The sequence below is a fragment of the Oncorhynchus mykiss genome, chromosome 6 (assembly GCF_013265735.2).
Source record: "Oncorhynchus mykiss isolate Arlee chromosome 6, USDA_OmykA_1.1, whole genome shotgun sequence".
NCBI classification, from domain to species: Eukaryota; Metazoa; Chordata; class Actinopteri; order Salmoniformes; family Salmonidae; genus Oncorhynchus; species Oncorhynchus mykiss.
In genome coordinates, this window is record NC_048570.1 from 39,473,072 (window position 1) to 39,493,563 (window position 20,492).

At 44.9% G+C, this 20,492-nt stretch overlaps 1 protein-coding gene across 2 annotated transcripts in view; it reads right to left on the reverse strand.

Moving 5' to 3' along the window:
• The window catches only part of dock8 (dedicator of cytokinesis 8), a 76,572-nt gene that overhangs the window by 32,520 nt on the left and 23,560 nt on the right, over nucleotides 1-20,492 (reverse strand). For both annotated transcript variants that reach the window (XM_036980088.1, XM_036980087.1), the window contains exons 4-14: nucleotides 19,414-19,485; nucleotides 17,839-17,947; nucleotides 15,261-15,473; nucleotides 13,514-13,599; nucleotides 12,490-12,556; nucleotides 6,390-6,539; nucleotides 5,311-5,391; nucleotides 5,061-5,220; nucleotides 4,754-4,887; nucleotides 3,957-4,050; nucleotides 3,522-3,684 (exon numbers count right to left, since the gene is read on the reverse strand). In XM_036980088.1, the coding sequence (XP_036835983.1) occupies nucleotides 3,522-3,684; nucleotides 3,957-4,050; nucleotides 4,754-4,887; nucleotides 5,061-5,220; nucleotides 5,311-5,391; nucleotides 6,390-6,539; nucleotides 12,490-12,556; nucleotides 13,514-13,599; nucleotides 15,261-15,473; nucleotides 17,839-17,947; nucleotides 19,414-19,485 (1,329 nt within the window). The remainder of the gene's footprint in view (nucleotides 1-3,521; nucleotides 3,685-3,956; nucleotides 4,051-4,753; nucleotides 4,888-5,060; nucleotides 5,221-5,310; nucleotides 5,392-6,389; nucleotides 6,540-12,489; nucleotides 12,557-13,513; nucleotides 13,600-15,260; nucleotides 15,474-17,838; nucleotides 17,948-19,413; nucleotides 19,486-20,492) is intronic.

Here is a 20,492-nt window from a genome sequence, read left to right on the forward strand (position 1 = left end):
AGGTAGTTTGCCCCCGGTGATGCGTTGTGCAGACCTCACTACCCTCTGGAGAGCCTTACGGTTGAGGGCGGAGCAGTTGCCGTACCAGGCGGTGATACAGCCCGCCAGGATGCTCTCGATTGTGCATCTGTAGAAGTTTGTGAGTGCTTTTGGTGACAAGCCAAATTTCTTCAGCCTCCTGAGGTTGAAGAGGCGCTGCTGCGCCTTCTTCACAATGCTGTCTGTGTGAGTGGACCAATTCAGTTTGTCTGTGATGTGTATGCCGAGGAACTTAAAACTTGCTACCCTCTCCACTACTGTTCCATCGATGTGTTTCCTGAAGTCCACAATCATCTCCTTAGTTTTGTTGACGTTGAGTGTGAGGTTATTTTCCTGACACCACACTCTGAGGGCCCTCACCTCCTCCCTGTAGGCCGTCTCGTCGTTGTTGGTAATCAAGCCTACCACTGTTGTGTCGTCCGCAAACTTGATGATTGAGTTGGAGGCGTGCGTGGCCACGCAGTCGTGGGTGAACAGGGAGTACAGGAGAGGGCTCAGAACGCACCCTTGTGGGGCCCCAGTGTTGAGGATCAGCGGGGAGGAGATGTTGTTGCCTACCCTCACCACCTGGGGGCGGCCCGTCAGGAAGTCCAGTACCCAGTTGCACAGGGCGGGGTCGAGACCAATGTTGGGCAATTAGGCCTGGCCCGCAGTCAGTGTTCCAATTCATCCCAAAGGTGTTCGATGGGGTTGAGGTCAGGGCTCTGTGCAGGCTAGTGCACGGGGGCATTGTCATGCTAAAACAGGAAAGGGCCTTCCCCAAACTGTTGCCACCAAGTTGGAAGCACAGAATCGTCTATAATGTCATAGTATGCTGTTGCGTTAAGATGTCTGTTTACTGGAACTAAGGGGCCTAGCCCGAACCATGAAAAACAGCCACAGACCATTATTCCTCCACCACACTTTACAGTGGGCACTATGCATTTGGGCAGGATGTGTTCTCCTGGCATCCGCCAAACCCAGATTCGTCCGTTGGACTGCCAGATGGTGAAGTGTGATTCATCATTCCAGAGAACAAGTTTCCACTTCTCCAGAGTCCAATTGCGGCAAGCTTTACACCACTCCAGCCGACGCTTGACATTTCACATGGTGATCTTAGGCTTTTGTGCGGCTGCTCAGCCATGGAAACCCATTTCACGAAGCTCCCGATAAACAGTTATTGTGCCGATGTTGCTTCCAGAGGCAGTTTGGAACTCGGTATTGAGTGTTGCATCCGAGGACAGATGATTTTTACGCGCTACGTGCTTCAGCACTCGAGAGTCCCGTACTGTGAGCTTATGGGGCATACCACTTCGCGGCTGAGCCATTGTTGCTTCTAGACGTTTCCACTTTACAATAACAGCACTTACAGTTGACCAAGGCAGCTCTATCAGGGCAGAAATGTGACAAACTGACAAGTTGAAAGTCACTGAGCTCTTCAGGACGGGACATTCTACTGCCAATGTTTGGCTATGGAGATTGCATGGCCGTGTGCTCGATTTTATACACCTGTCAGCAACGGGTGTGGCTGAAATAGCAGAGTCTACTAATTTGAAGGGGTGTCCACATACAGTACTTCTGTCTATACAGTATATCACAAAGGTGAGTACACCCCTCACAGTTTTGTAAATATTTGAGTATATCTTTTCATGAGACAACACTGAAGAAAGGACACTTTGCTACAGTGTAAAGTAGTGAGTGTACAGCTTGTATAACAGTGTAAATTTGCTGTCCCCTCAAAATAACTCAACACACAGCCATTAATGTCTAAACCGCTGGCAACAAAAGTGAGTACACCCCTAATTGAAAATGTCCAAATTGGGCACAATTAGCCATTTTCCCTCCCCGGTGTCATGTGACTCGTTAGTGTTACAAGGTTTCAGGTGTGAATGGGGAGCAGGTGTGTTAAATTTGGTGTCATCGCTCTCACACTCCCTCATACTGACTGGTCACTGGAAGTTCAACATGGCACCTCATGGCAAAGAACTCTCTGAGGATCTGAAAAAAAGAATTGTTGCTCTAAATAAAGAAGGCCTGGGCTATAAGAAGATTGCCAAGACCCTGAAACTGAGCTGCAGCACGGTGGCCAAGAACATACAGCGGTTTAACTGGACAGGTTCCATTCAGAACAGGCCTCGCCATGGTCGACCAAAGAAGTTGAGTGCACGTGCTCAGCGTCACATCCAGAGGTTATCTTTGGGAAACAGACGTATGAGTGCTGCCAGCATTGCTGCAGAGGTTGAAGGGGTGGGGGGTCAGCCTGTCAGTGCTCAGACCATACGCCATACACTGCATCAAATTGGACTGCATAGCTGTCGTCCCAGAAGGAAGCCTCTTCTAAAGATGATGCACAAGAAATCACGCAAACAGTTTGCTGACAAGCAGACTAAGGAAATTGATTACTGGAACCATGTCCTGTGGTCTGATGAGACCAAGATAAACTAATTTGATTCAGATGGTGTCAAGCGTGTGTGGCGGCAACCAGGTGAGGAGTACAAAGACAAGTGTGTCTTGCCTACAGTCAAGCATGGTGGTGCCGGCACTGGGGAGCTACAGTTCATTGAGGGAACCATGAATGCCAACATGTACTGTGACATACTGAAGCAGAGCATGATCCCCTCCCTTCGGAGACTGGGCCGCAGGGCAGTATTCCAACATGATAACGACCCCAAACACACCTCCAAGACAACCACTGCCTTGCTAAAGAAGCTGGGGGTAAAGGTGATGGACTGGCCAAGCATGTCTCCAGACCCAAACCCTATTGAGCATCTGTGGGGCATCTTCAAACGGAAGGTGGAGGAGTGCAAGGTCTCTAACATCCACCAGCTCCGTGATGTCGTCATGGAGGAGTGGAAGAGGACTCCAGTGGCAACCTGTGAAGCTCTGGGGAACTCAATGCCCAAGAGAGTTAAGGCAGTGCTGGAAAATGATGGTGGCCACACAAAATGTTGACACTTTGGGCCCAATTTGGACATTTTCACTTAGGGGTGTACTCACTTTTGTTGTCAGCGGTTTAGACATTAATGGATGTGTTGAGTTATTTTGAGGGGACAGCAAATTTACACTGTTATACAAGCTGTACACTCACTACTTTACATTGTAGCAAAGTGTCATTTCTTCAGTGTTGTCACATGAAAAGTTACTCTCAAATATTTACAAAAATGTGAGGGGTGTACTCACTTTTGTGATATACTGTATAGTGTTTGTTCTTTGGTAAATACATTCTGTCTAACTCGCTAAAGGCTAAATCCACCGACAATGAAGTGATGAAATGAGCTTTGAGGAGAACATGCAGAATATGCAATATTGGAAAAGGTGTTTCAAGACATCTCACAACAGAAAGCATTTCGTCCTACAGAGCAGAGAGGGATGCAGTGAGTGAACTAACCTGTAAATGCTGTCATGAACTCTGTGTGTGTGTGTTTGCCTGTGTGCGCTTGCCTGTGTGTGTTTTGTATGCATGGACTGTGTGTGTGTGTGTGTGTGTGTGTGTGTGTGTTCACCTGTAAGTGCTGTGGGGAACATAGACCTCACTAGAAGGGAACTCCAACACCTCTTTGATAGGTCTCAGGTTCTTCTCAGCCACTGGTTTGACTGGGATCAGCTCAGCAGAGAGACATGCCATTGGGTTGTCATGGACCGGGGTCACATCCAGTTTAATCATCCCTAACATGGACCATGTCAGAAATAAGTCAAACACAGTCTCAAACTACACAAATTCTTCAGAGAGATATTTCAAAGTAGGTCACACGTAAAGGAAAGTTGCAGTCCCACTTAGACACATAAACCCAGGCATAACATTTACACACACACACACACACACACACACAACTAGCTCTTAGAACTCGTACATTATAGTCACGTGCTGTTGGGTGGAACGGAGTGAAACAGCATACAGAGATAGCCAGGTCTTTCTGTGTGGTTGAATGGAGGATTACCTGATATGGTTTTAATTCTTCTCTGCAGGGATGAGAACTTCTTGATGTCTGCCAGGAACTTGAACAAGTCCTCATCACTCAGACGGTCCCCTTCCTGAAACACAGCAGGATCCTAGTTCAGTCAAATACACATGGGTTTGTGTTCATCTGTAGAAAAAGCAGAGCCCAAAAAAACGTTCACCATGTGCTAAAAACAACAGTGTCGGACAAGGGCTTTCTGCATAGCTGAAGAGGTGTGGTGGGGATGATATACTGTCTCAAGAGTTAAACAGTGTGAAGATGCAGTGTTGCACAGCAGACCTCTCATATTTTCCAACAACTAAACATACTGTAAGAAAGTGACAAATACTTGGGGCACATATTGAGGGGTGCAACTATTGAGGGGTGCGACACCGATTCTTGGGCTTATCCACAGATGATAATAGGATGGAAAAATGCACCCTTGCTGTGCGATGCTATTCCATGCATGTCTGCTATGTGGATTATGTCCTTCCTTCCTCAACATTAGAATTATTTCTCAATACTGATGACGGAGCAGCTCCTAGAGAAATATTACCATCTACGGTTGCAAATATTATGGAGAATTTACGGTAAGTGTATATGACATCTGGTTAGATATGGCCAGGCTTTATCACATGTTTGTCTGCTCTGTGGATTATGTGTGAAATGAAATCATTTCTTGTCTCGAGGTGACACCCACAACGTTGAGCATATCGGTGCTAATATCGCTGTAGCGATGCTTATATTGTAGTGTGTGTGTGTGCATGTATTGTTTTCTATAGCGCATGTGTCCAGACCTGCTTGCAGAAGGTGCTGATGGTGATGGTAGCAGGTTTGAAGGCAGACATGTTACACTGGTCTTCCATGGTAGCGAACCTCTCAGAGTTCCTCCTGGGCAGCTGGCCTCTCTTATCCAGACTGCTGGATTTACCTGGACAGGGGAATTGAACCATGACAAGTCCCTCAAGTTAGGTACAGAAAGGGAAAGTAAGGTAAACGTAAGGTACGATCCGAAAAGCCTTGGACTCATCAGATCAAGAGTAAACCAGCTTATCACACTCGCTCGCAAAACAATTAAACAATCTCAGACACACACACACTGACCATTGAGGCTGTCAGAGTCGGTGGTGTCCCGGTCCAGCGTGGCGGTGCTGATGACGTTCATGATGTTGACCGTGGCCCAGGCGAAGGGCATACGGTAGCGACCCAGTCTCTGACAGAACGTCTCTGACTGGCTGCGCAGCTTCTCCAACTTCTCCTTATTCTGATCCAGGGAACCACACATAACCACAATTACAACCTATAGCTGCTGTGTGTGTGTGTGTGTGTGTCGCGCCTCCTCATGGCACTCTACCTTCGCTGAGTCACTCTCCTTCATGACCATGTACGGTTCAGCACAGTCACTGATCTCCCCCTGCTGCAGCACCTTCTCTATCTGAAACACAGCCAGGACAAACTAATACTGTACACACGTGTCTATGGTCAGTGACATAAAATATGTTACCTTAACACAAAGGGCCCAGTTCCCCGATCGCGACGGGAACTTAAGCTTACGAGTGTTTCAACAGTGCATCTTTCCTACAACGCCCGAAGATGTGACATGCGTTTCCCAAAACACCACGCAGAGAGACCGGTCGTTGAAGCATGTGTCAATACTGATAAGATCAAAAGGGACCACTTCTCTCGGATCAGCTTTCTCCATTCAAATCTTTCCCTGACATTATAATTATTTCACAATACTGACGACGGATCAGCTCCCAGATAGATATTACCACCTAAGGCTGCAAATGCACGAAATCCCCAATTTGGCACATCATTGCGCACATGTGAGGCTAGACAATATATTGGGGCAAATTACAGACAGTAGCCTACAAGTAGAAACAGATAACTCAAGGGATTGGACAAGAAATGTATTTCAATATGATTGACATAGGCCTATAGCTTACTGTTAATATTTGAATGCAGTAATCTCGGTTTTCATTTTAAGCATATTTTTATACGTATCAATTGCAAAAACATTGGCAACTTTGTATTTGTAGTCTACTTTGTTCTGATGTTATTGGTGGACAGAGAGATGGATAAACCATGTGATTCTATGTTTAGCGGAGATCTTGTGTGTTTAAAGTGACGTGGGAGGGCAAAAAAAAAGCATCTAACGACACTTAGCTGAGGCAGGTTTTAGATTACAAGTGTTTGTGGTTTTGGGAAACAGCGCAGAGATTTAATGATGCTCCTACAAAAGGTTCTAACAATGAACTTAAGATGAACTCAAATGATAGAGGCACCATGGGAAATATGTGAGGAGGTAGATAGGTCTATAATGTTTACCTTAATGACCAACAACTGGAGATCTATGCACAGTATAGGTATGCGTATTACCTGAATGAGAAAGTACTGTAGATAGATGCAGGTGGATAAGATGGTGTTTCTTACCTTGATGACCAGGTAGATATCTGGGGAGGGGTATGTGATGGAGAAGATGGCTGCTCGGGAGAGGGTGGAGTGGTCCGTCTGTGGCGTGTGGGGTTTCAGGAACCCTTTAAACTGATCCGAGTTCAGATCACAGTAGAAGTTCTCGGATATCTGAGGAAGTCGAACATAGAAGGTCAACGCTGGAGTTCACCTTCGTAGTGGATTGGACCAACTCGTTGCAAAACTTTTTGCTACGCTGTGCCGTAATGTGACCCAGTAGAGAAATTAGTATTGGGACAGGCCCTTTTCCCTCATCCTACATTCCAACTGGTTTCTGTCCGACAGGCTTTTGACCATGTGACTTTTTTAGAGGTTGGGATCATGCAGCGAGCTGTTGAACCCACTCCCCCACTCAGCTAAGAGCTCTACTATAAATCACCATTCTACTACAGATGCAGTCAAATATATTGGCACCCTTTCAGTTTACAATGGAGTGCAATGGAGCAGAATGTTCTGTTCTTTCTTTTCAAACCCATTTGAATGGCTATTTTTACCCTGTAGGCACCTGGGGCCTCATTTATAAACTGTGCGTGTGTACAAAATATACCCCCAAAAAAGTGTGTGGTATACAGCATAAATGTATTTATTTATTTGGACACCCAGTAGTTTTTTCAGAAGCATCAGCTACTCTACCTGGGGTCCACAAAATTACAAAACATGACAAGTAACAAAACACTGCTAGACAAGGACAAGCACACAAACACAACGCTATACAAACAATACATAAATAAAATTACTGCAAAAGACTAAAACATTCTGCCAACACAGTAAATAGACCGGTAGCTTATGTAGCATTTTTAACAGTATGGGTAGGATACAGTATTGCTGCGCAATAGGAGTGCGACATCATAAACCTATTTAATCTCAGAGTTTATGGCAGGACATAGAAACCCAATAATCGATTGAAAAACTAAATATTGAACATACATAGAAGTGTGGACTGTAGCAGTTAGCCTACTTTAAAATAGTTTCGAACATACAATCTATCTTTCAGAATGCGCGGACATGGCACTTGCTATATAGGCAGCTAAGAGTAACAACGTGAAGGCTACTGTTCCTGCGCGTTCCACACACATCTCAAAACATTCTGCCCACACATCTACGGACAATGTGATCAAAATTGCCATTGCTCTTTCTTATAGAAACTGTCGTGACCTAGTTCCAATAATCCCCAAAATACAGGGGGTTATTGTTACCATAAAAAAAAATAATAATAATTATTCCGAAACTGAGTTTTAATACCCGTTCGCACACGCACGGTTTTACGACAGGTCCCATATTTAACGGGAAACATGCATAGGCCTACATGGAAAGCATGCGCTAAGTTTATAAATCTCAATATTTCTGGACATGCAGACTTTTCAGAAAAAGCGCATTCAGAAATGTGGTGTGAAATTTACTCAATAGTTTACGCAATGGTTATAAAAGGGCCCTGCAATTTACCACAGGTGAGATCAATTACACAGTATACGAAAATCATTGCCTCCAACCAACCAAATGAATGTGAATTGTGAATAATTTTGTCTAGGCCATTTACAGTGCATTCGGAAAGTATTCAGACTCCTAGACTATTTCCACATTTTGTCGTGTTACAGCCTTATTCTAAAATGGATTAAATCGTTTTCCCCCCTCATCAATCTACACACAATATCCCATAATGACAAAGCAAAAACAGGTTTTTAGAAATATAAGCAAACAAAAATGCAGATCCTTTACTATATACTTTGTTGAAGCGCAGTGATTACAGCCTTGAGTCTTCTTGTGTATGACACTACAAGCTCTGCCGATCCTCTCAATCTCTGTCAGGTTGGATGGGGAGAGTCGCTGCACAGCTATTTTCAGGTCTCTCCAGAGATGCTAGATCGGGTTCAAGTCCGGGCTCTGGCTGGGCCACTCAAGGACATTCAGAGACTTGTCCCAAAACCACTCCTGCGTTGCCTTGGCTGTGTGCTTAGGATCATTGTCCTGTTGGAAGGTAAACCTTCGCCCCAGTCTAAGGTCCTGAGTGCTCTGGAGTATGTTTTCATCAAGGATCTCTCTGTTCTTCGCTCCGTTAATCTTTTCCTCGATCCTGACTAGTCTCCCAGTCCCTGGCACTGAAAAACATCCCCACAGCATGATGCTGTTACCACCATGCTTCACCGTAGGGATGGTGCCAGGTTTCCTCCAGATGTGAGGCTTGGCATTCAGGCCAAAGAGTTCAACCTTGGTTTCATCAGACCAGAGATTCTTGTTTCTTATGGTCGGAGAGTCCTTTAGGTGCCTTTTGGCAAACTCTGGAGCACTGTCAGAGTTACCATCGGGTTCTTGGTCACCTCTCTGACCAAGGCCTTTCTCCCACGATTGCTCAGTTTGGCTGGGCGGCCAGCTCTATGAAGAGTTTTGGTGGTTCCAAACTTCTTCCATTTAAGAATGCAGGAGGTCACTGTGTTCTTGGGGACCTTCAATGCTGCAGACATTTTTTGGTACCCGTACCCAGATCTGTGCCTTGACACAATCCTGTCTCAGAGCTCTTAGGACAATTCCTTCGACCTCATGGCTTGGTTTTTGCTCTGACATGCACTGTCAACTGTGGCACCTTTTATAGATAGGTGTGCGCCTTTCCAAATCCTGTCCAATCAATTGAATTGACCACAGGTGGACTCCAATCAAGTTGTAAAAACATCTCAAGGATGATCAATGGAAACAGGATCTCATAGCAAAGGGTCTGAATACTTATGTAAATAAGGGGGTCTGAATACATTCCGAATGCACTGTCTGACCATTTATGACTTTAAATCTACATTTGTTTTTATTAATTTTTTTCTTATTTGTCCTGTGCTGCTGTAAATCAAACAAATACACGTGTAATCACACCCAAAAAAGTATTATTTTATTTTTTTATGCAAGAGTGCCAATATTTACTAAACAAAAATATAAAATGCAACATGCAACAATTTCAATTACTTTTACTGAGTTACAGTTCATATGAGGAAAATAGTCATTAGGCCCCAACGTATGGATTTCACTAGGAAACCTGATATGCATCTGTTGGTCACCAATACTGTATCTTTAAAATAAAATGGGCCTCGGGATCTTGTCACGCTATTTCTGTGCATTCAAATTGCTATTGATAAAATGCAATTGTGTTCGTTGTCCGTAGCTTAATTACACACCCCCTCAAAACTCGAGACATCTGTGGCATTGTGTTGTGTGACAAAACTCCACATTTTAGAGTGGCCTTTAATTGCCCCCAGCACAAGGTGCACCTGTGTCTAATGATCATGCTGTTTAATCAGCTTCTTGTTATGCCACACCTGTCAGATGGATGGATAATCTTGGCAAAAGAGAAATGCACACTAACAGGGATGTAAACAAATTTGTGCACAACATTTTAGAGAAATAAGCTTTTTGGAACATTTCTGGGATCTTTTATGTCAGCTCGTAAAACATGGGACCAACACTTCACATGTTGCGTTTATATTTTTGTTCAGTGTATTTGACTGCATCTGTATAATAGCACATCAATAGCACACTGGTCCTAGCATATCTGCGATTCAACCATTGTGCTGGGAGACATACTTTGTCGCGAGAAGATCGGGAAGTGGAGACAGAAAATAACCTTACCCCAATATTGCCCGCTTAACTCCAAAAACGCTAAACCAGCTATATTGGGGGTAGGGTTATTTTCAGTCTCCACTTCCCGATCTTCTCTTAACGAAGTGTCTCCCAGCACTTTTGTCAAAAGACAATCCTTGGTTGAATCGCAGCTAGCCCTAGCAATGACAAAAAAAAAACATTTAAAAGAAAGCCAAAATGGCAAAAAGCCTCTGTTTCTATGCCTCCTTTTGTGACTGTGTCCTAAGAAAAGGATGACCCTATGGAGACCCAGTACTCTGAGTGTCATGTGAGGTCCATTACAACTTCTCCTCATTCCACATGTCACATTATTAGTCTTCTACAACAGTCTTTAACATTTCATAGCAGGACTGCTACCAACAAACTGCCGTCCGTCTCTCTCTGATACTTGGGGTCAACACTTCAAAGTTCAACATTTCGCATCGTCTCCATAGTGACAGCTATGCAAAGGTTATTAACTTTAAAAAGCCAAGAGTTCCACAGCACGTCACATTAATTTTGATGAGACACAGCACAGCTGAGGATCCCTGGCTGGGTCCTAAACATTTGGCACAAACCTTCACTTAACCTCTGGATGCACCATGCTGGTATCCTATTGCTGTTGTAGTTAATACGCACACCGTGGTTGGTCTAATAGTCATAACCATTGTCGCTATAATAATCGTTCCTTACTGTGTTTTGCAGGGGATTGTCAACTGGTGGGTGGCCCACGGGTCAAATTTGGCCCACGGGGCATTTTATTTGGCACGCAAAAGTTTTCTGAGAAAAAAAATCAAATTGTCTTATTTTTTTCTTTTTGGGGGGAGGGCATAAAATACTGTAAAAATCACTAGAATTTGAGCTCACAATTATTTCAATTTAGGATATCTTTTCCAAAGTACTTCCACTCATAAATAGAGAGACATACTGTATTTGACCAGGCACGAGTGTAATCAAGGTTTTAAATTATTAGGTTTTTGTGAAACATACTGTAATATCTGTTTGAGCTTCTTGCAGAGTACAAATGATTCAGAATTATGTTCCAACCCCCAGACCATCCACTCAAAACTGTCCTGCGGCTGAATCTAGTTGGGGACCCCTGGTGTACTGTAACCCTCTCAGTCGGTCAGTCAGGACAGGACAGGATTAGAGGAACGTTTCAAGGGAATTATATCAACATCTGCTGCATATTTCCCAGATTTGAAACCAAAACAACATTAAAACACAGCATTTCACTGCATAGAAACAGAAAAGCTATGGAGAACATGAGAAATAAAGAGGGACAGAAACAGAAATACAGACAGAGACAGAGAGACAGAGAGACAGAGAGAGAGACAGAGAGACTGAGAGACAGAGAGAGAGAGAGACACACAGAAAGAAAGAGAGACAAACAGACAGAGACAGATCGAGAGAGAGTGTGAGAGAGAGTGTGAGAGACAGCGACAGAAGAGAGAGAACCTCAGTCACCAAACCCCTCGTTTCCAGATCGAGTCATATCAATTGTAATTGGTTAAACAAGCCGGACAGTATGTCATCCTGGGCTGTAACAGAGGGATGATTCATGGGCCAACAACATGGTGTCTTTGTCAGGTCCATCTGCGCCCTCCTCTAATGAATTCAATAAGGAGGATGGTGTGCTAACCTTCACAATAACACATTGTGCCCGATGAAACTTATGGAGAATAGCAGCATCTAGTCCCTCGCTATGCAGTTGATGTGGTGCATGATAAAGGGAAAGGCAGTACAAAACAAAACAAACAGTAATACTTTCACAGACTGCCCAACCAGGATGCAGTGTGGCCAGATGACCATGAGGTCAGTGGCTCAAATCCTAATGAGGGACATGTGGAGCCCTTGAGGCCTAAAACCCCAAAATCCAAATTCCACTCCAAATAAATATCCAGCTGTGTAAGTACATAACACACATGCTACTAGCTTTGGCTAACGGTGTTGTGTTTGGATAGGAGAGTACAGTGGGAATTAGATGGTTCACTCCTATGAACGCGGCTATGCTTGCTCTACTGGTGAGGCCTCTCAGTCCCAGGGCCTCCGGACTGCGGCTAAAGCCTTGGCTATCACCTCTGATACATCACTTCACTTGACCACCAACACAAACCTAACACACTGGCCATAACATCACCGAAAGGACGGAATGCTCCTGTGCTGACGAACAGTGAAAAGCAAGTCCTATTGCCCCTGACCAGGACATCGGCTGTCACTTTCTGTTCATTTCCCCGACAACTCTACATGTTGAATCGACCCCGGATCGTCGACACCCGAGAAGGTGATCAACTGCGACACCGAGAAGGTGATCTACTGTGCGCGGCCGACGTTTTGCCATGGCGCGTCTCGTCCTTGGCACGCATTAACCTCCAACAACATGGGATTCTTCATCACCTCATAAGCAGGACAAAGAATACAGCACTCTGAAAAAAATATATAAAAATCAGAAGGCCTACTGTACCTTTTTCTTCTCTCTCAGGTCGTACAGAGCCAGGGTGGCAAACAGTGGTTCCACATCAATCTCAAACCTATGGCGGACCGGGGAGAAAGAGTATCAGACTGTCATTTCATAGCAGCAGTGTGTCGACCAGCAAGCAAACACCACCTGTTAAAATCAATCTATTCTATTGTACTATACTCTATTCATCAACTCGGGATAATCAACAGATGCAACAGTGAGACGAAATGTGGACGCATGCACTTGCATAGCATAGCACATGCATAGCACTAAGCCTATCGAGAGAGCGATGAGTCGAGCTGAAGGTTGGGACAGGCTGCTGCCAAAACACTGCTTAGAGATGATGCAGAACTTAGCGGAAATCTTTGGCAGTTTAACGGTGTGGGAGAGGCAGAAAGAGAGAAAAGGAGAGAGAACAAAGAGAGAATGCAGAGAAAGAGAGAGAGAGAGAAAGAAGAGGCGAGCCCACATATAAAATGTGGAAGAGGGTGAGAAAATGAGTGAGGGAAAGAGAGAGAGGGACTGTATTCCACAGAAAGTGATTGTCTAGAGCCCTCGAACTCAACTCTGGACCTCGAAGCCAGTTGGCCTGCATTTTTTCATTGTTCCCCTCTAAATAGGGACTGATTTAGACCTGGGACATCAGGTGGGTGCAGTTAATTATCAGGTGGAACAGAAAACCAGCAGGCTCTGGACCTCGTAGGGTAAGAGTTGAATACCCCTGGTTTAGAAGAAATGCAACAGCCACTGTACCGCACAGCTACCACACTAACGGCAATGGTTCAGACCAAACGAAATGGTCTGGTTAGACTTCTCCAAGACAAATGATGGTCTGACAGCTGCAGCTGCACACAAATTCATGCTAAAATGTCCTCTCAGTGTTCTTTTCACACAAACTTTCTGTGGTCTACACGTCTCTCTCTGACACCCTGTCAGACACACTCTGTTGATGCTCACATACAGGTAGCTAGTTAGCTAGACGCATACAATTATTTTCCTTCTGTGATAAGTAATGTAATTACTGTACCTGATGGCTTGGCACCGGATGATGATCCTGTCTCCCATGTGCTCTTTGGGACAGTCGGGAATAGGCCGGATCTCCACCGCATCATCCTGGAATACCAGAGGAATGTCATGATCTAGCCACTCATCAATTCAAGCTTCCTCTGAAGTATGCTCTGTATTCATGTATGTGCGTTAGTGATGTACGGGTCAGTTGTTTGTTCACCCGCACCTGCCGGCAATTGCTAATAACCCATCCACAACCACCCGACTATATGTGATAAAGTTCAAACCTGAGGATCGCAACCGACCCTAAAATAGGGTAACCCGCTAATATAGATTTCTAATATAGAAAATGTGCTGTAGGCTACAGTCAGAGACGATGAAACCATTTTTTGGACAGTGGGAGCAGGTTTATTTTTGCCTGATTTACATATGATTCTTTTTATAATTTATGACATTTGGGTAGGCTATTTGTTAGTCAACTTGTCTATAATTCGATACATGCAGCTTCTCTTCTGTTATTATATGTTGCCCTAGAAGACTAAATAAACCCTTGCTCACCAGAATGTCATAAATGCTTCACTCTAGTTGACATCTGTAAAGTGCTCTGTCATCTAATGCTTCTTTCTCAGAGCAAAGAAGTTTAGGGACCGGGGAGAAAATGCAATGACAAAAAATGTAAACGGGTCAGATTTTCTGTGCAAAATTAGTTTGACTAAGGAAATAGAAAGCTGTAAAAATGACAACATGTTTCTGATAAGATTTCAGTTTGGCTTAGATTCATATTTTATGTGGTTGAAATACTAAATCAGCTTCATGATACACCTCTACAGACAGTATATACTGTAACTGCGCATTTACATTCTCTCAAGATGCTGAATGAATTTTGTATTTATTTTTTCACTCCTGTTCCCGAGTCAAAATGTTATGTTAAAATTATCATTATACTTCAAGAAATGCTTAATTCTGCAAGAGTTAATATGAAGACCATGTGAGAGGTTATACACCTACAGTCAATGTCCAGATTTCAGTTTCCATTTAACCCATCTAAAAAGTACAGTTCCCTTTATGTGCCTTAGGCCTATTTGAAATCCCCCGTCTTGTGACTGTCAAATTTGTATAGAGCCTCTGCTATATTCCTCTTCACTAAATCTTTCCAAAACACTTCCCTTCTATTTTCAACTCTGCATTTCCCAGCTTTTCTCCTATTGAATTCAACTCCGACATTGTCCTTTTTTCCTCAGTAGATTGACGTCAACAAAAGTGTTTGGTGACTGGCCTGGGCTATTTGGCACGCCTACTGTTATGCCATAAAGCTTAGGCTTATGCACTAATGCCAGGAAGCCTAAAATAATGAAAAGAAAAACCTCAATGTAGCACATAGATATCAATTTCACAAGAATGACACATTTATGGACTTTTTATAGTATTGTTTTCTTTTTTTTCAATCCACCCACCCTTTATACACACAATACTTTGTGACCCTAAACCCTTAATTCTTAGTTTCAATTACGGCCTACCCCGGCCAAACCCTAACCCGGACGTCGCTGGGCCAATTGTGCACCGCCTTATGGGACTCCCAATCCCGGCCGGTTGTGATACAGCCCGGAATCGAACCGGGGTCTGTAGTGACGCCTCTAGCACTGAGATGCAGTGCCTTAGACCGCTGCGCCACTCGGGACTGTAAACGCGGGGATTGCAGGTTATGAGTCAACCCGCGCATCGCTAGTGTTCGTGTGTGTGCGGGCGCGAGCATGTCCCTCTCTCACCTCGTCGGTGGGTGGGTACAAGGCGAACAGGTCTGCGTGGCGGTTCCCCTGCCGGGCTTCCAGGTTGAACCTGTCCAGGTCATCATGGTTACTGAAGCGCAGTAGCCCGTCCAGTCTGGGGTCAGGGGTCAGACCAGAGCGGAGGTCAAAGTCAGAGGAGGTCAGGGTCCTGCCGGAGTCATCACTCAGTACCGCCAGGGAGGGGGACTTCACCTGTAATAATAATGACAGGTATTAGAAGAGAGGGAACGGACAGGGAGTGAGGAGGTAGGAAGAGGATGGAAAAGAGAAGATCCAAAATACTAAATTCTGCCAACAAAATCATGTCACTTCTCCCAAACAAAAGTATATTTAATGTAGGCCTGCATTGCAAGTGTTTCCAAATAATTGCATTACTTCAAGAGCTTAGGCCGGTAACTTGCTATGCAAGTGCAGCGGAGAGGTAAGACGTCGTCCATAGATTCCTAACATCAAGGGAATCGAGGCAACCTCATGGAATCCATGACTAATGGGTTCAACTCCAGGGGAGCCCAGCAACTTCGGAGCAAAGGGGTGCGTCCTACCATCACAGAGAGACCCGTGTTAATCAGGGGTATTGCAAACATGGAATCACTCTACCACTGAGCTACATGACAAGACGGCTCTGGATTTTTCCATCTACGTCCTACTTCCAACCACGCCATCCCCCCTCCCTCCCTCCCTCCCTCCCTCCTCACAGCGCACCCGCACCCTTCATTAAATTTTCTCTGTTGCCATCCTTCAGCAAATTTGCCTCATTTGGGTTAAAATATTTACTCAAATCTTTCGTCTTCAACAATCCAGGAATTTCACCCTTTAAAACGTAAGAGGAAACATCCATCCATCTTCCATCTAACCTCCACACCCCGACCACTGCCTCACAGTGCCCCAACCCCAACCAGGCGTCCCCAATCTGGGCCACAGGGCTCCAGGCAACCCCACAGGATTGCTAATGATCGCCAGAGTGCTGCAGTGTTGGAGCATGGGACTATTAGAGGCGGAGTTACAATAAGCCTGTTCTTCTCCTCTCTCTAGACTGGAGCAGATGGGAAACCCACGGCTGGAACAAAGGGCCTATGGTTTAGGTGATTGGGGCTTGGCAATACCTGGGGAATGGGGCTGGGGATGGGGAGAGGAGCTGGGGCTGGGGACAACTTGGCTGGTGCTGGGAGCTGACTGAGGATGGCTGGTGCTGGGGGAAGGACTGTTGAATAGAGCTGGGGGCTGGCTAAGGCTGGAGACAGAGGTTAGCTGGGGTTGGGACTTGACTGTCAGGAGGTTGGAGCTTTGAGCTTGGGACTAGGGGCTGAGAGAGGTGGAGCATGGGGTTGGCTGGGTGCTGTCTGGGGACTTGGCAGGACAGAGAATTGGATGCTGACTGGGGCTGGACGGAAACAGATGAGGACTGCATGAATATTCACACATCATTGTGTGCAGGGCAGGCTGGGTAAACATGAGGGAGATGGCGCCAGGATAGAGGTAATAGGAATGACAAAACACTTCTGTGTTCAGTGTTGTGCTCCCCAACCCGTCCGTTCTCTCCTTCCTCTCCTTCCTCTCCCTCCGTTCTCTCCCTCCTCTCCGTTCTCTCCCTCCTCTCCGTTCTCTCCCTCCTCTCCGTTCTCTCCCTCCTCTCCCTCCACTCTCCCTCACGTTCTTGCTCAGTCACTCCACTTTCATTCCACACTGATTAGATTGTCCTCACCATTAAATCAGTGTGTGAAGATGGAGAGGTGTTATCATAGTTTCTCAGACATCTCTCCGTTTCCTGTGAGACAGACGAGGACACCTGTGGTGCTGCATCTGACAAGGAAACCACTGCATAGGTTTCTACTGTATAAACCACTGCATAGGTTTCTACTGTATAAACCACTGCATAGGTTTCTACTGTATAAACCACTGCATAGGTTTCTACTGTATAAACCACTGCATAGGTTTCTACTGTATAAACCACTGCATAGGTTTCTACTGTATAAACCACTGCATAGGTTTCTACTGTATAAACCACTGCATAGGTTTCTACTGTATAAACCACTGCATAGGTTTCTACTGTATAAACCACTGCATAGGTTTCTACTGTATAAACCACTGCATAGGTTTCTACTGTATAAACCACTGCATAGGTTTCTACTGTATAAACCACTGCATAGGTTTCTACTGTATAAACCACTGCATAGGTTTCTACTGTATAAACCACTGCATAGGTTTCTACTGTATAAACCACTGCATATAGCTAAAAAAAACGATCTATAACAATCGATCTGAGGAGTCCGGAGATTGAAACAACTGTAGTATTCATGTTTCATAATGATCATGTTACCTTTCTCTTATACAGTACCCAGGGTATCATGTTACTCTGTTTATTTCAAATCGGTAATGTATCTGAGAGCTGCATGCGATACTACTGTAAACTCTGGATGTACTCTGGTCTCCTGATGACAATGGGACTGACAGAACTGCTGATTGCGGACCCGAACCCTGATCTATTTGGTTAAAAACCTTTTTGGGTCATCTTTGTCGTGGTGTTGTGTACGCATTCTTGTGTATATTTTGTGCTTACCCGTGTCTCTTGTTTCTCTGGCTGGAGGTCGGATTCAAAAGTCTGTTTCTGCAGAGTTTTGTGTAGACTTGCCCGCTCGGAATATGCACTCCAACCATCTCCCTGGCACCTGCCCACACACACACACAACCCCAGATACGGCATGGTTACTAATACACCAGTGGCATTTTAATCGAAAAACCAAATTACAAACCAGATACAAACATACAAACAGAACCGCAGTGTGTGTGTGTGTGTGTGTGTGTGTGTGTGAGAGAGATAAAACCAGCAGGCCTTGGCTGTAATCAGTGTGTGAAGATGAAGAGAGGTGTTATCACAGTTTCTCAGACATCTCTCTGTTTCCTGTGAGACAAACGAGGGGCGAGGACATGCATCTGACAAGGAAACCACTGCATAGGTTTCCACTGTATAAACCACTGCATAGGTTTCCAATGTATAAACAACTGCATAACGTTTCCACTGTATAAACCACTGCATAGGTTTCCACGGTATAAACCACTGCATAGGTTTCCAATGTATAAACAACTGCATAACGTTTCCACTGTATAAACCACTGCATAGGTTTCCACTGTATAAACCACTCCATAGGTTTTCACTGTAGAAACCACTGCATAGGTTTCCAATGTATAAACAACTGCATAACGTTTCCACTGTATAAACCACTGCATAGGTTTCCACGGTATAAACCACTGCAAAGGTTTCCACTGTATAGGTTTCTACTGTATAAATCACTCAGTGGTTAATTATTTTCTACTGTATAAATCACTGCATAGGTTTCCACACTGCATAGGTTTCCACTGTATAAACCACTGCATAGTTTTCTACTGTATAAACCACTGCCTAGTTTTCTATTGTATAAATCACTGCATAGGTTTCCACACTGCATAGTTTCCCACTGTATAAACCACTGCATATGTTTCCACTGTATAAATCCTGCCTAGGTTTCCACTGTATAAACCACTGCATAAACCACTGCATTCTGTAGGTTCCCAATGTAAAAACCATTGCATAGGTTTCCACTGTGTCGTCTGCACCAGCGGTCACCAACCCTGGTCCTGGAGACCGAGCCACCTGGCATGTAGGCTTGAGTTGGTGTTCCAATGCCTTTAGTCATATTGTCCCAACGCCCGCACACCAAGTAGCGCTTCAGGGTTAATGACCAGTAGCGGACACACATCAAGGGTTAATGACCAGTGGCGGACACACATCAAGGGTTAATGACCAGTGGCGGACACACATCAAGGGTTAATGACCAGTAGCGGACACACATCAAGGGTTAATGACCAGTGGCAGACACACATCAAGTGTTAATGACCAGTAGCGGACACACATCAAGGGTTAATGACCAGTAGCGGACACACATCAAGGGTTAATGACCAGTGGCAGACACACATCAAGGGTTAATGACCAGTAGCGGACACACATCAAGGGTTAATGACCAGTAGCGGACACACATCAAGGGTTAATGACCAGTAGCGGACACACATCAAGGGTTAATGACCAGTAGCGGACACACAACAAGGGTTATGTGCCATCATTATGTGCCATCATTATGTGCCATCATAAGAAGCTTACCTCCTGCTGACCATCAGCCAGGGCTGGGTGTAACTCTGAACACAGTCCCTCACATGGAAATCCAACTCCACCCTATAGAGACACAGGAGGACAGCGAGGGAATGAGAAGGATGGAACGCACATACACACATACGGCAGCACACACACACACACACACACACACACACACACACACACGTATGCACTCATTCACGTGTGCAGGCACGCACACACATGCGGAAATACCCTCGACAGACAGCCTGCATATGACCCCGTTCCACTCCTTCTGCATTCCTATCTTATCAGCATTACCTGTGCGATCATGTTCAAGGTGAGTGACAATCCAAAGACGCTAAGATACCACTGGCACAGTACTTTCTGGTTTGTGTAAGAGCCTTCTGAGGTATGATAAGCCATTGTAGTGGGAGCTAGTAAACTAGTGAGTTGGGGCCCTTGAAACAGATAAAGGTTCTTAGCAGAGAAAGTTACCGGGACTATAGCCTGGCTTAAATCAATGCCGACCCCTGAACTCTAGACCCAGGCCCTCTCCACAATCTGTGGAGATCTAATAGGCATAAGCAATATACAGTGTCAAGAAAAAGTATGTGAACCCTTTGGAAATGCCTGGATTTTTGCCTAAATTGGTCATAAAATGTGATCTGATCTTCATCTAGGTCACAACAATAGACAAACACGGTCTGCTTAACCTAATCACACACAAGCAATTATACGTTTGTATGTCTTTATTGAACACACCGTGTAAACATTCACAGTGCAGGGTGGGAAAAGTATGTGAACCCTTGGATTTAATAACTGGTTGACCCTCCTTTGGCAGCAATAACCTCAGCCAAACGTTTTCTGTAGTTGTGGATCAGACCTGCACAACGGTCAGGAGGAATTTTGGACCATTCCTCTTTACAAAACTGTTTCAGTTCAGCAATATTCTTGGGATGTCTGATGTGAACCGCTCTCTTGAGGTCATGCCACAGCATCTCAAATCAGGTTGAGGTCAGGACTCTGACCGGGCCATTCCAGAAGGCGTATTTTCTTCTGTTGAAGCCATTCTGTTGTTGATTTACTTCTGTGTTTTGGGTCGTTGC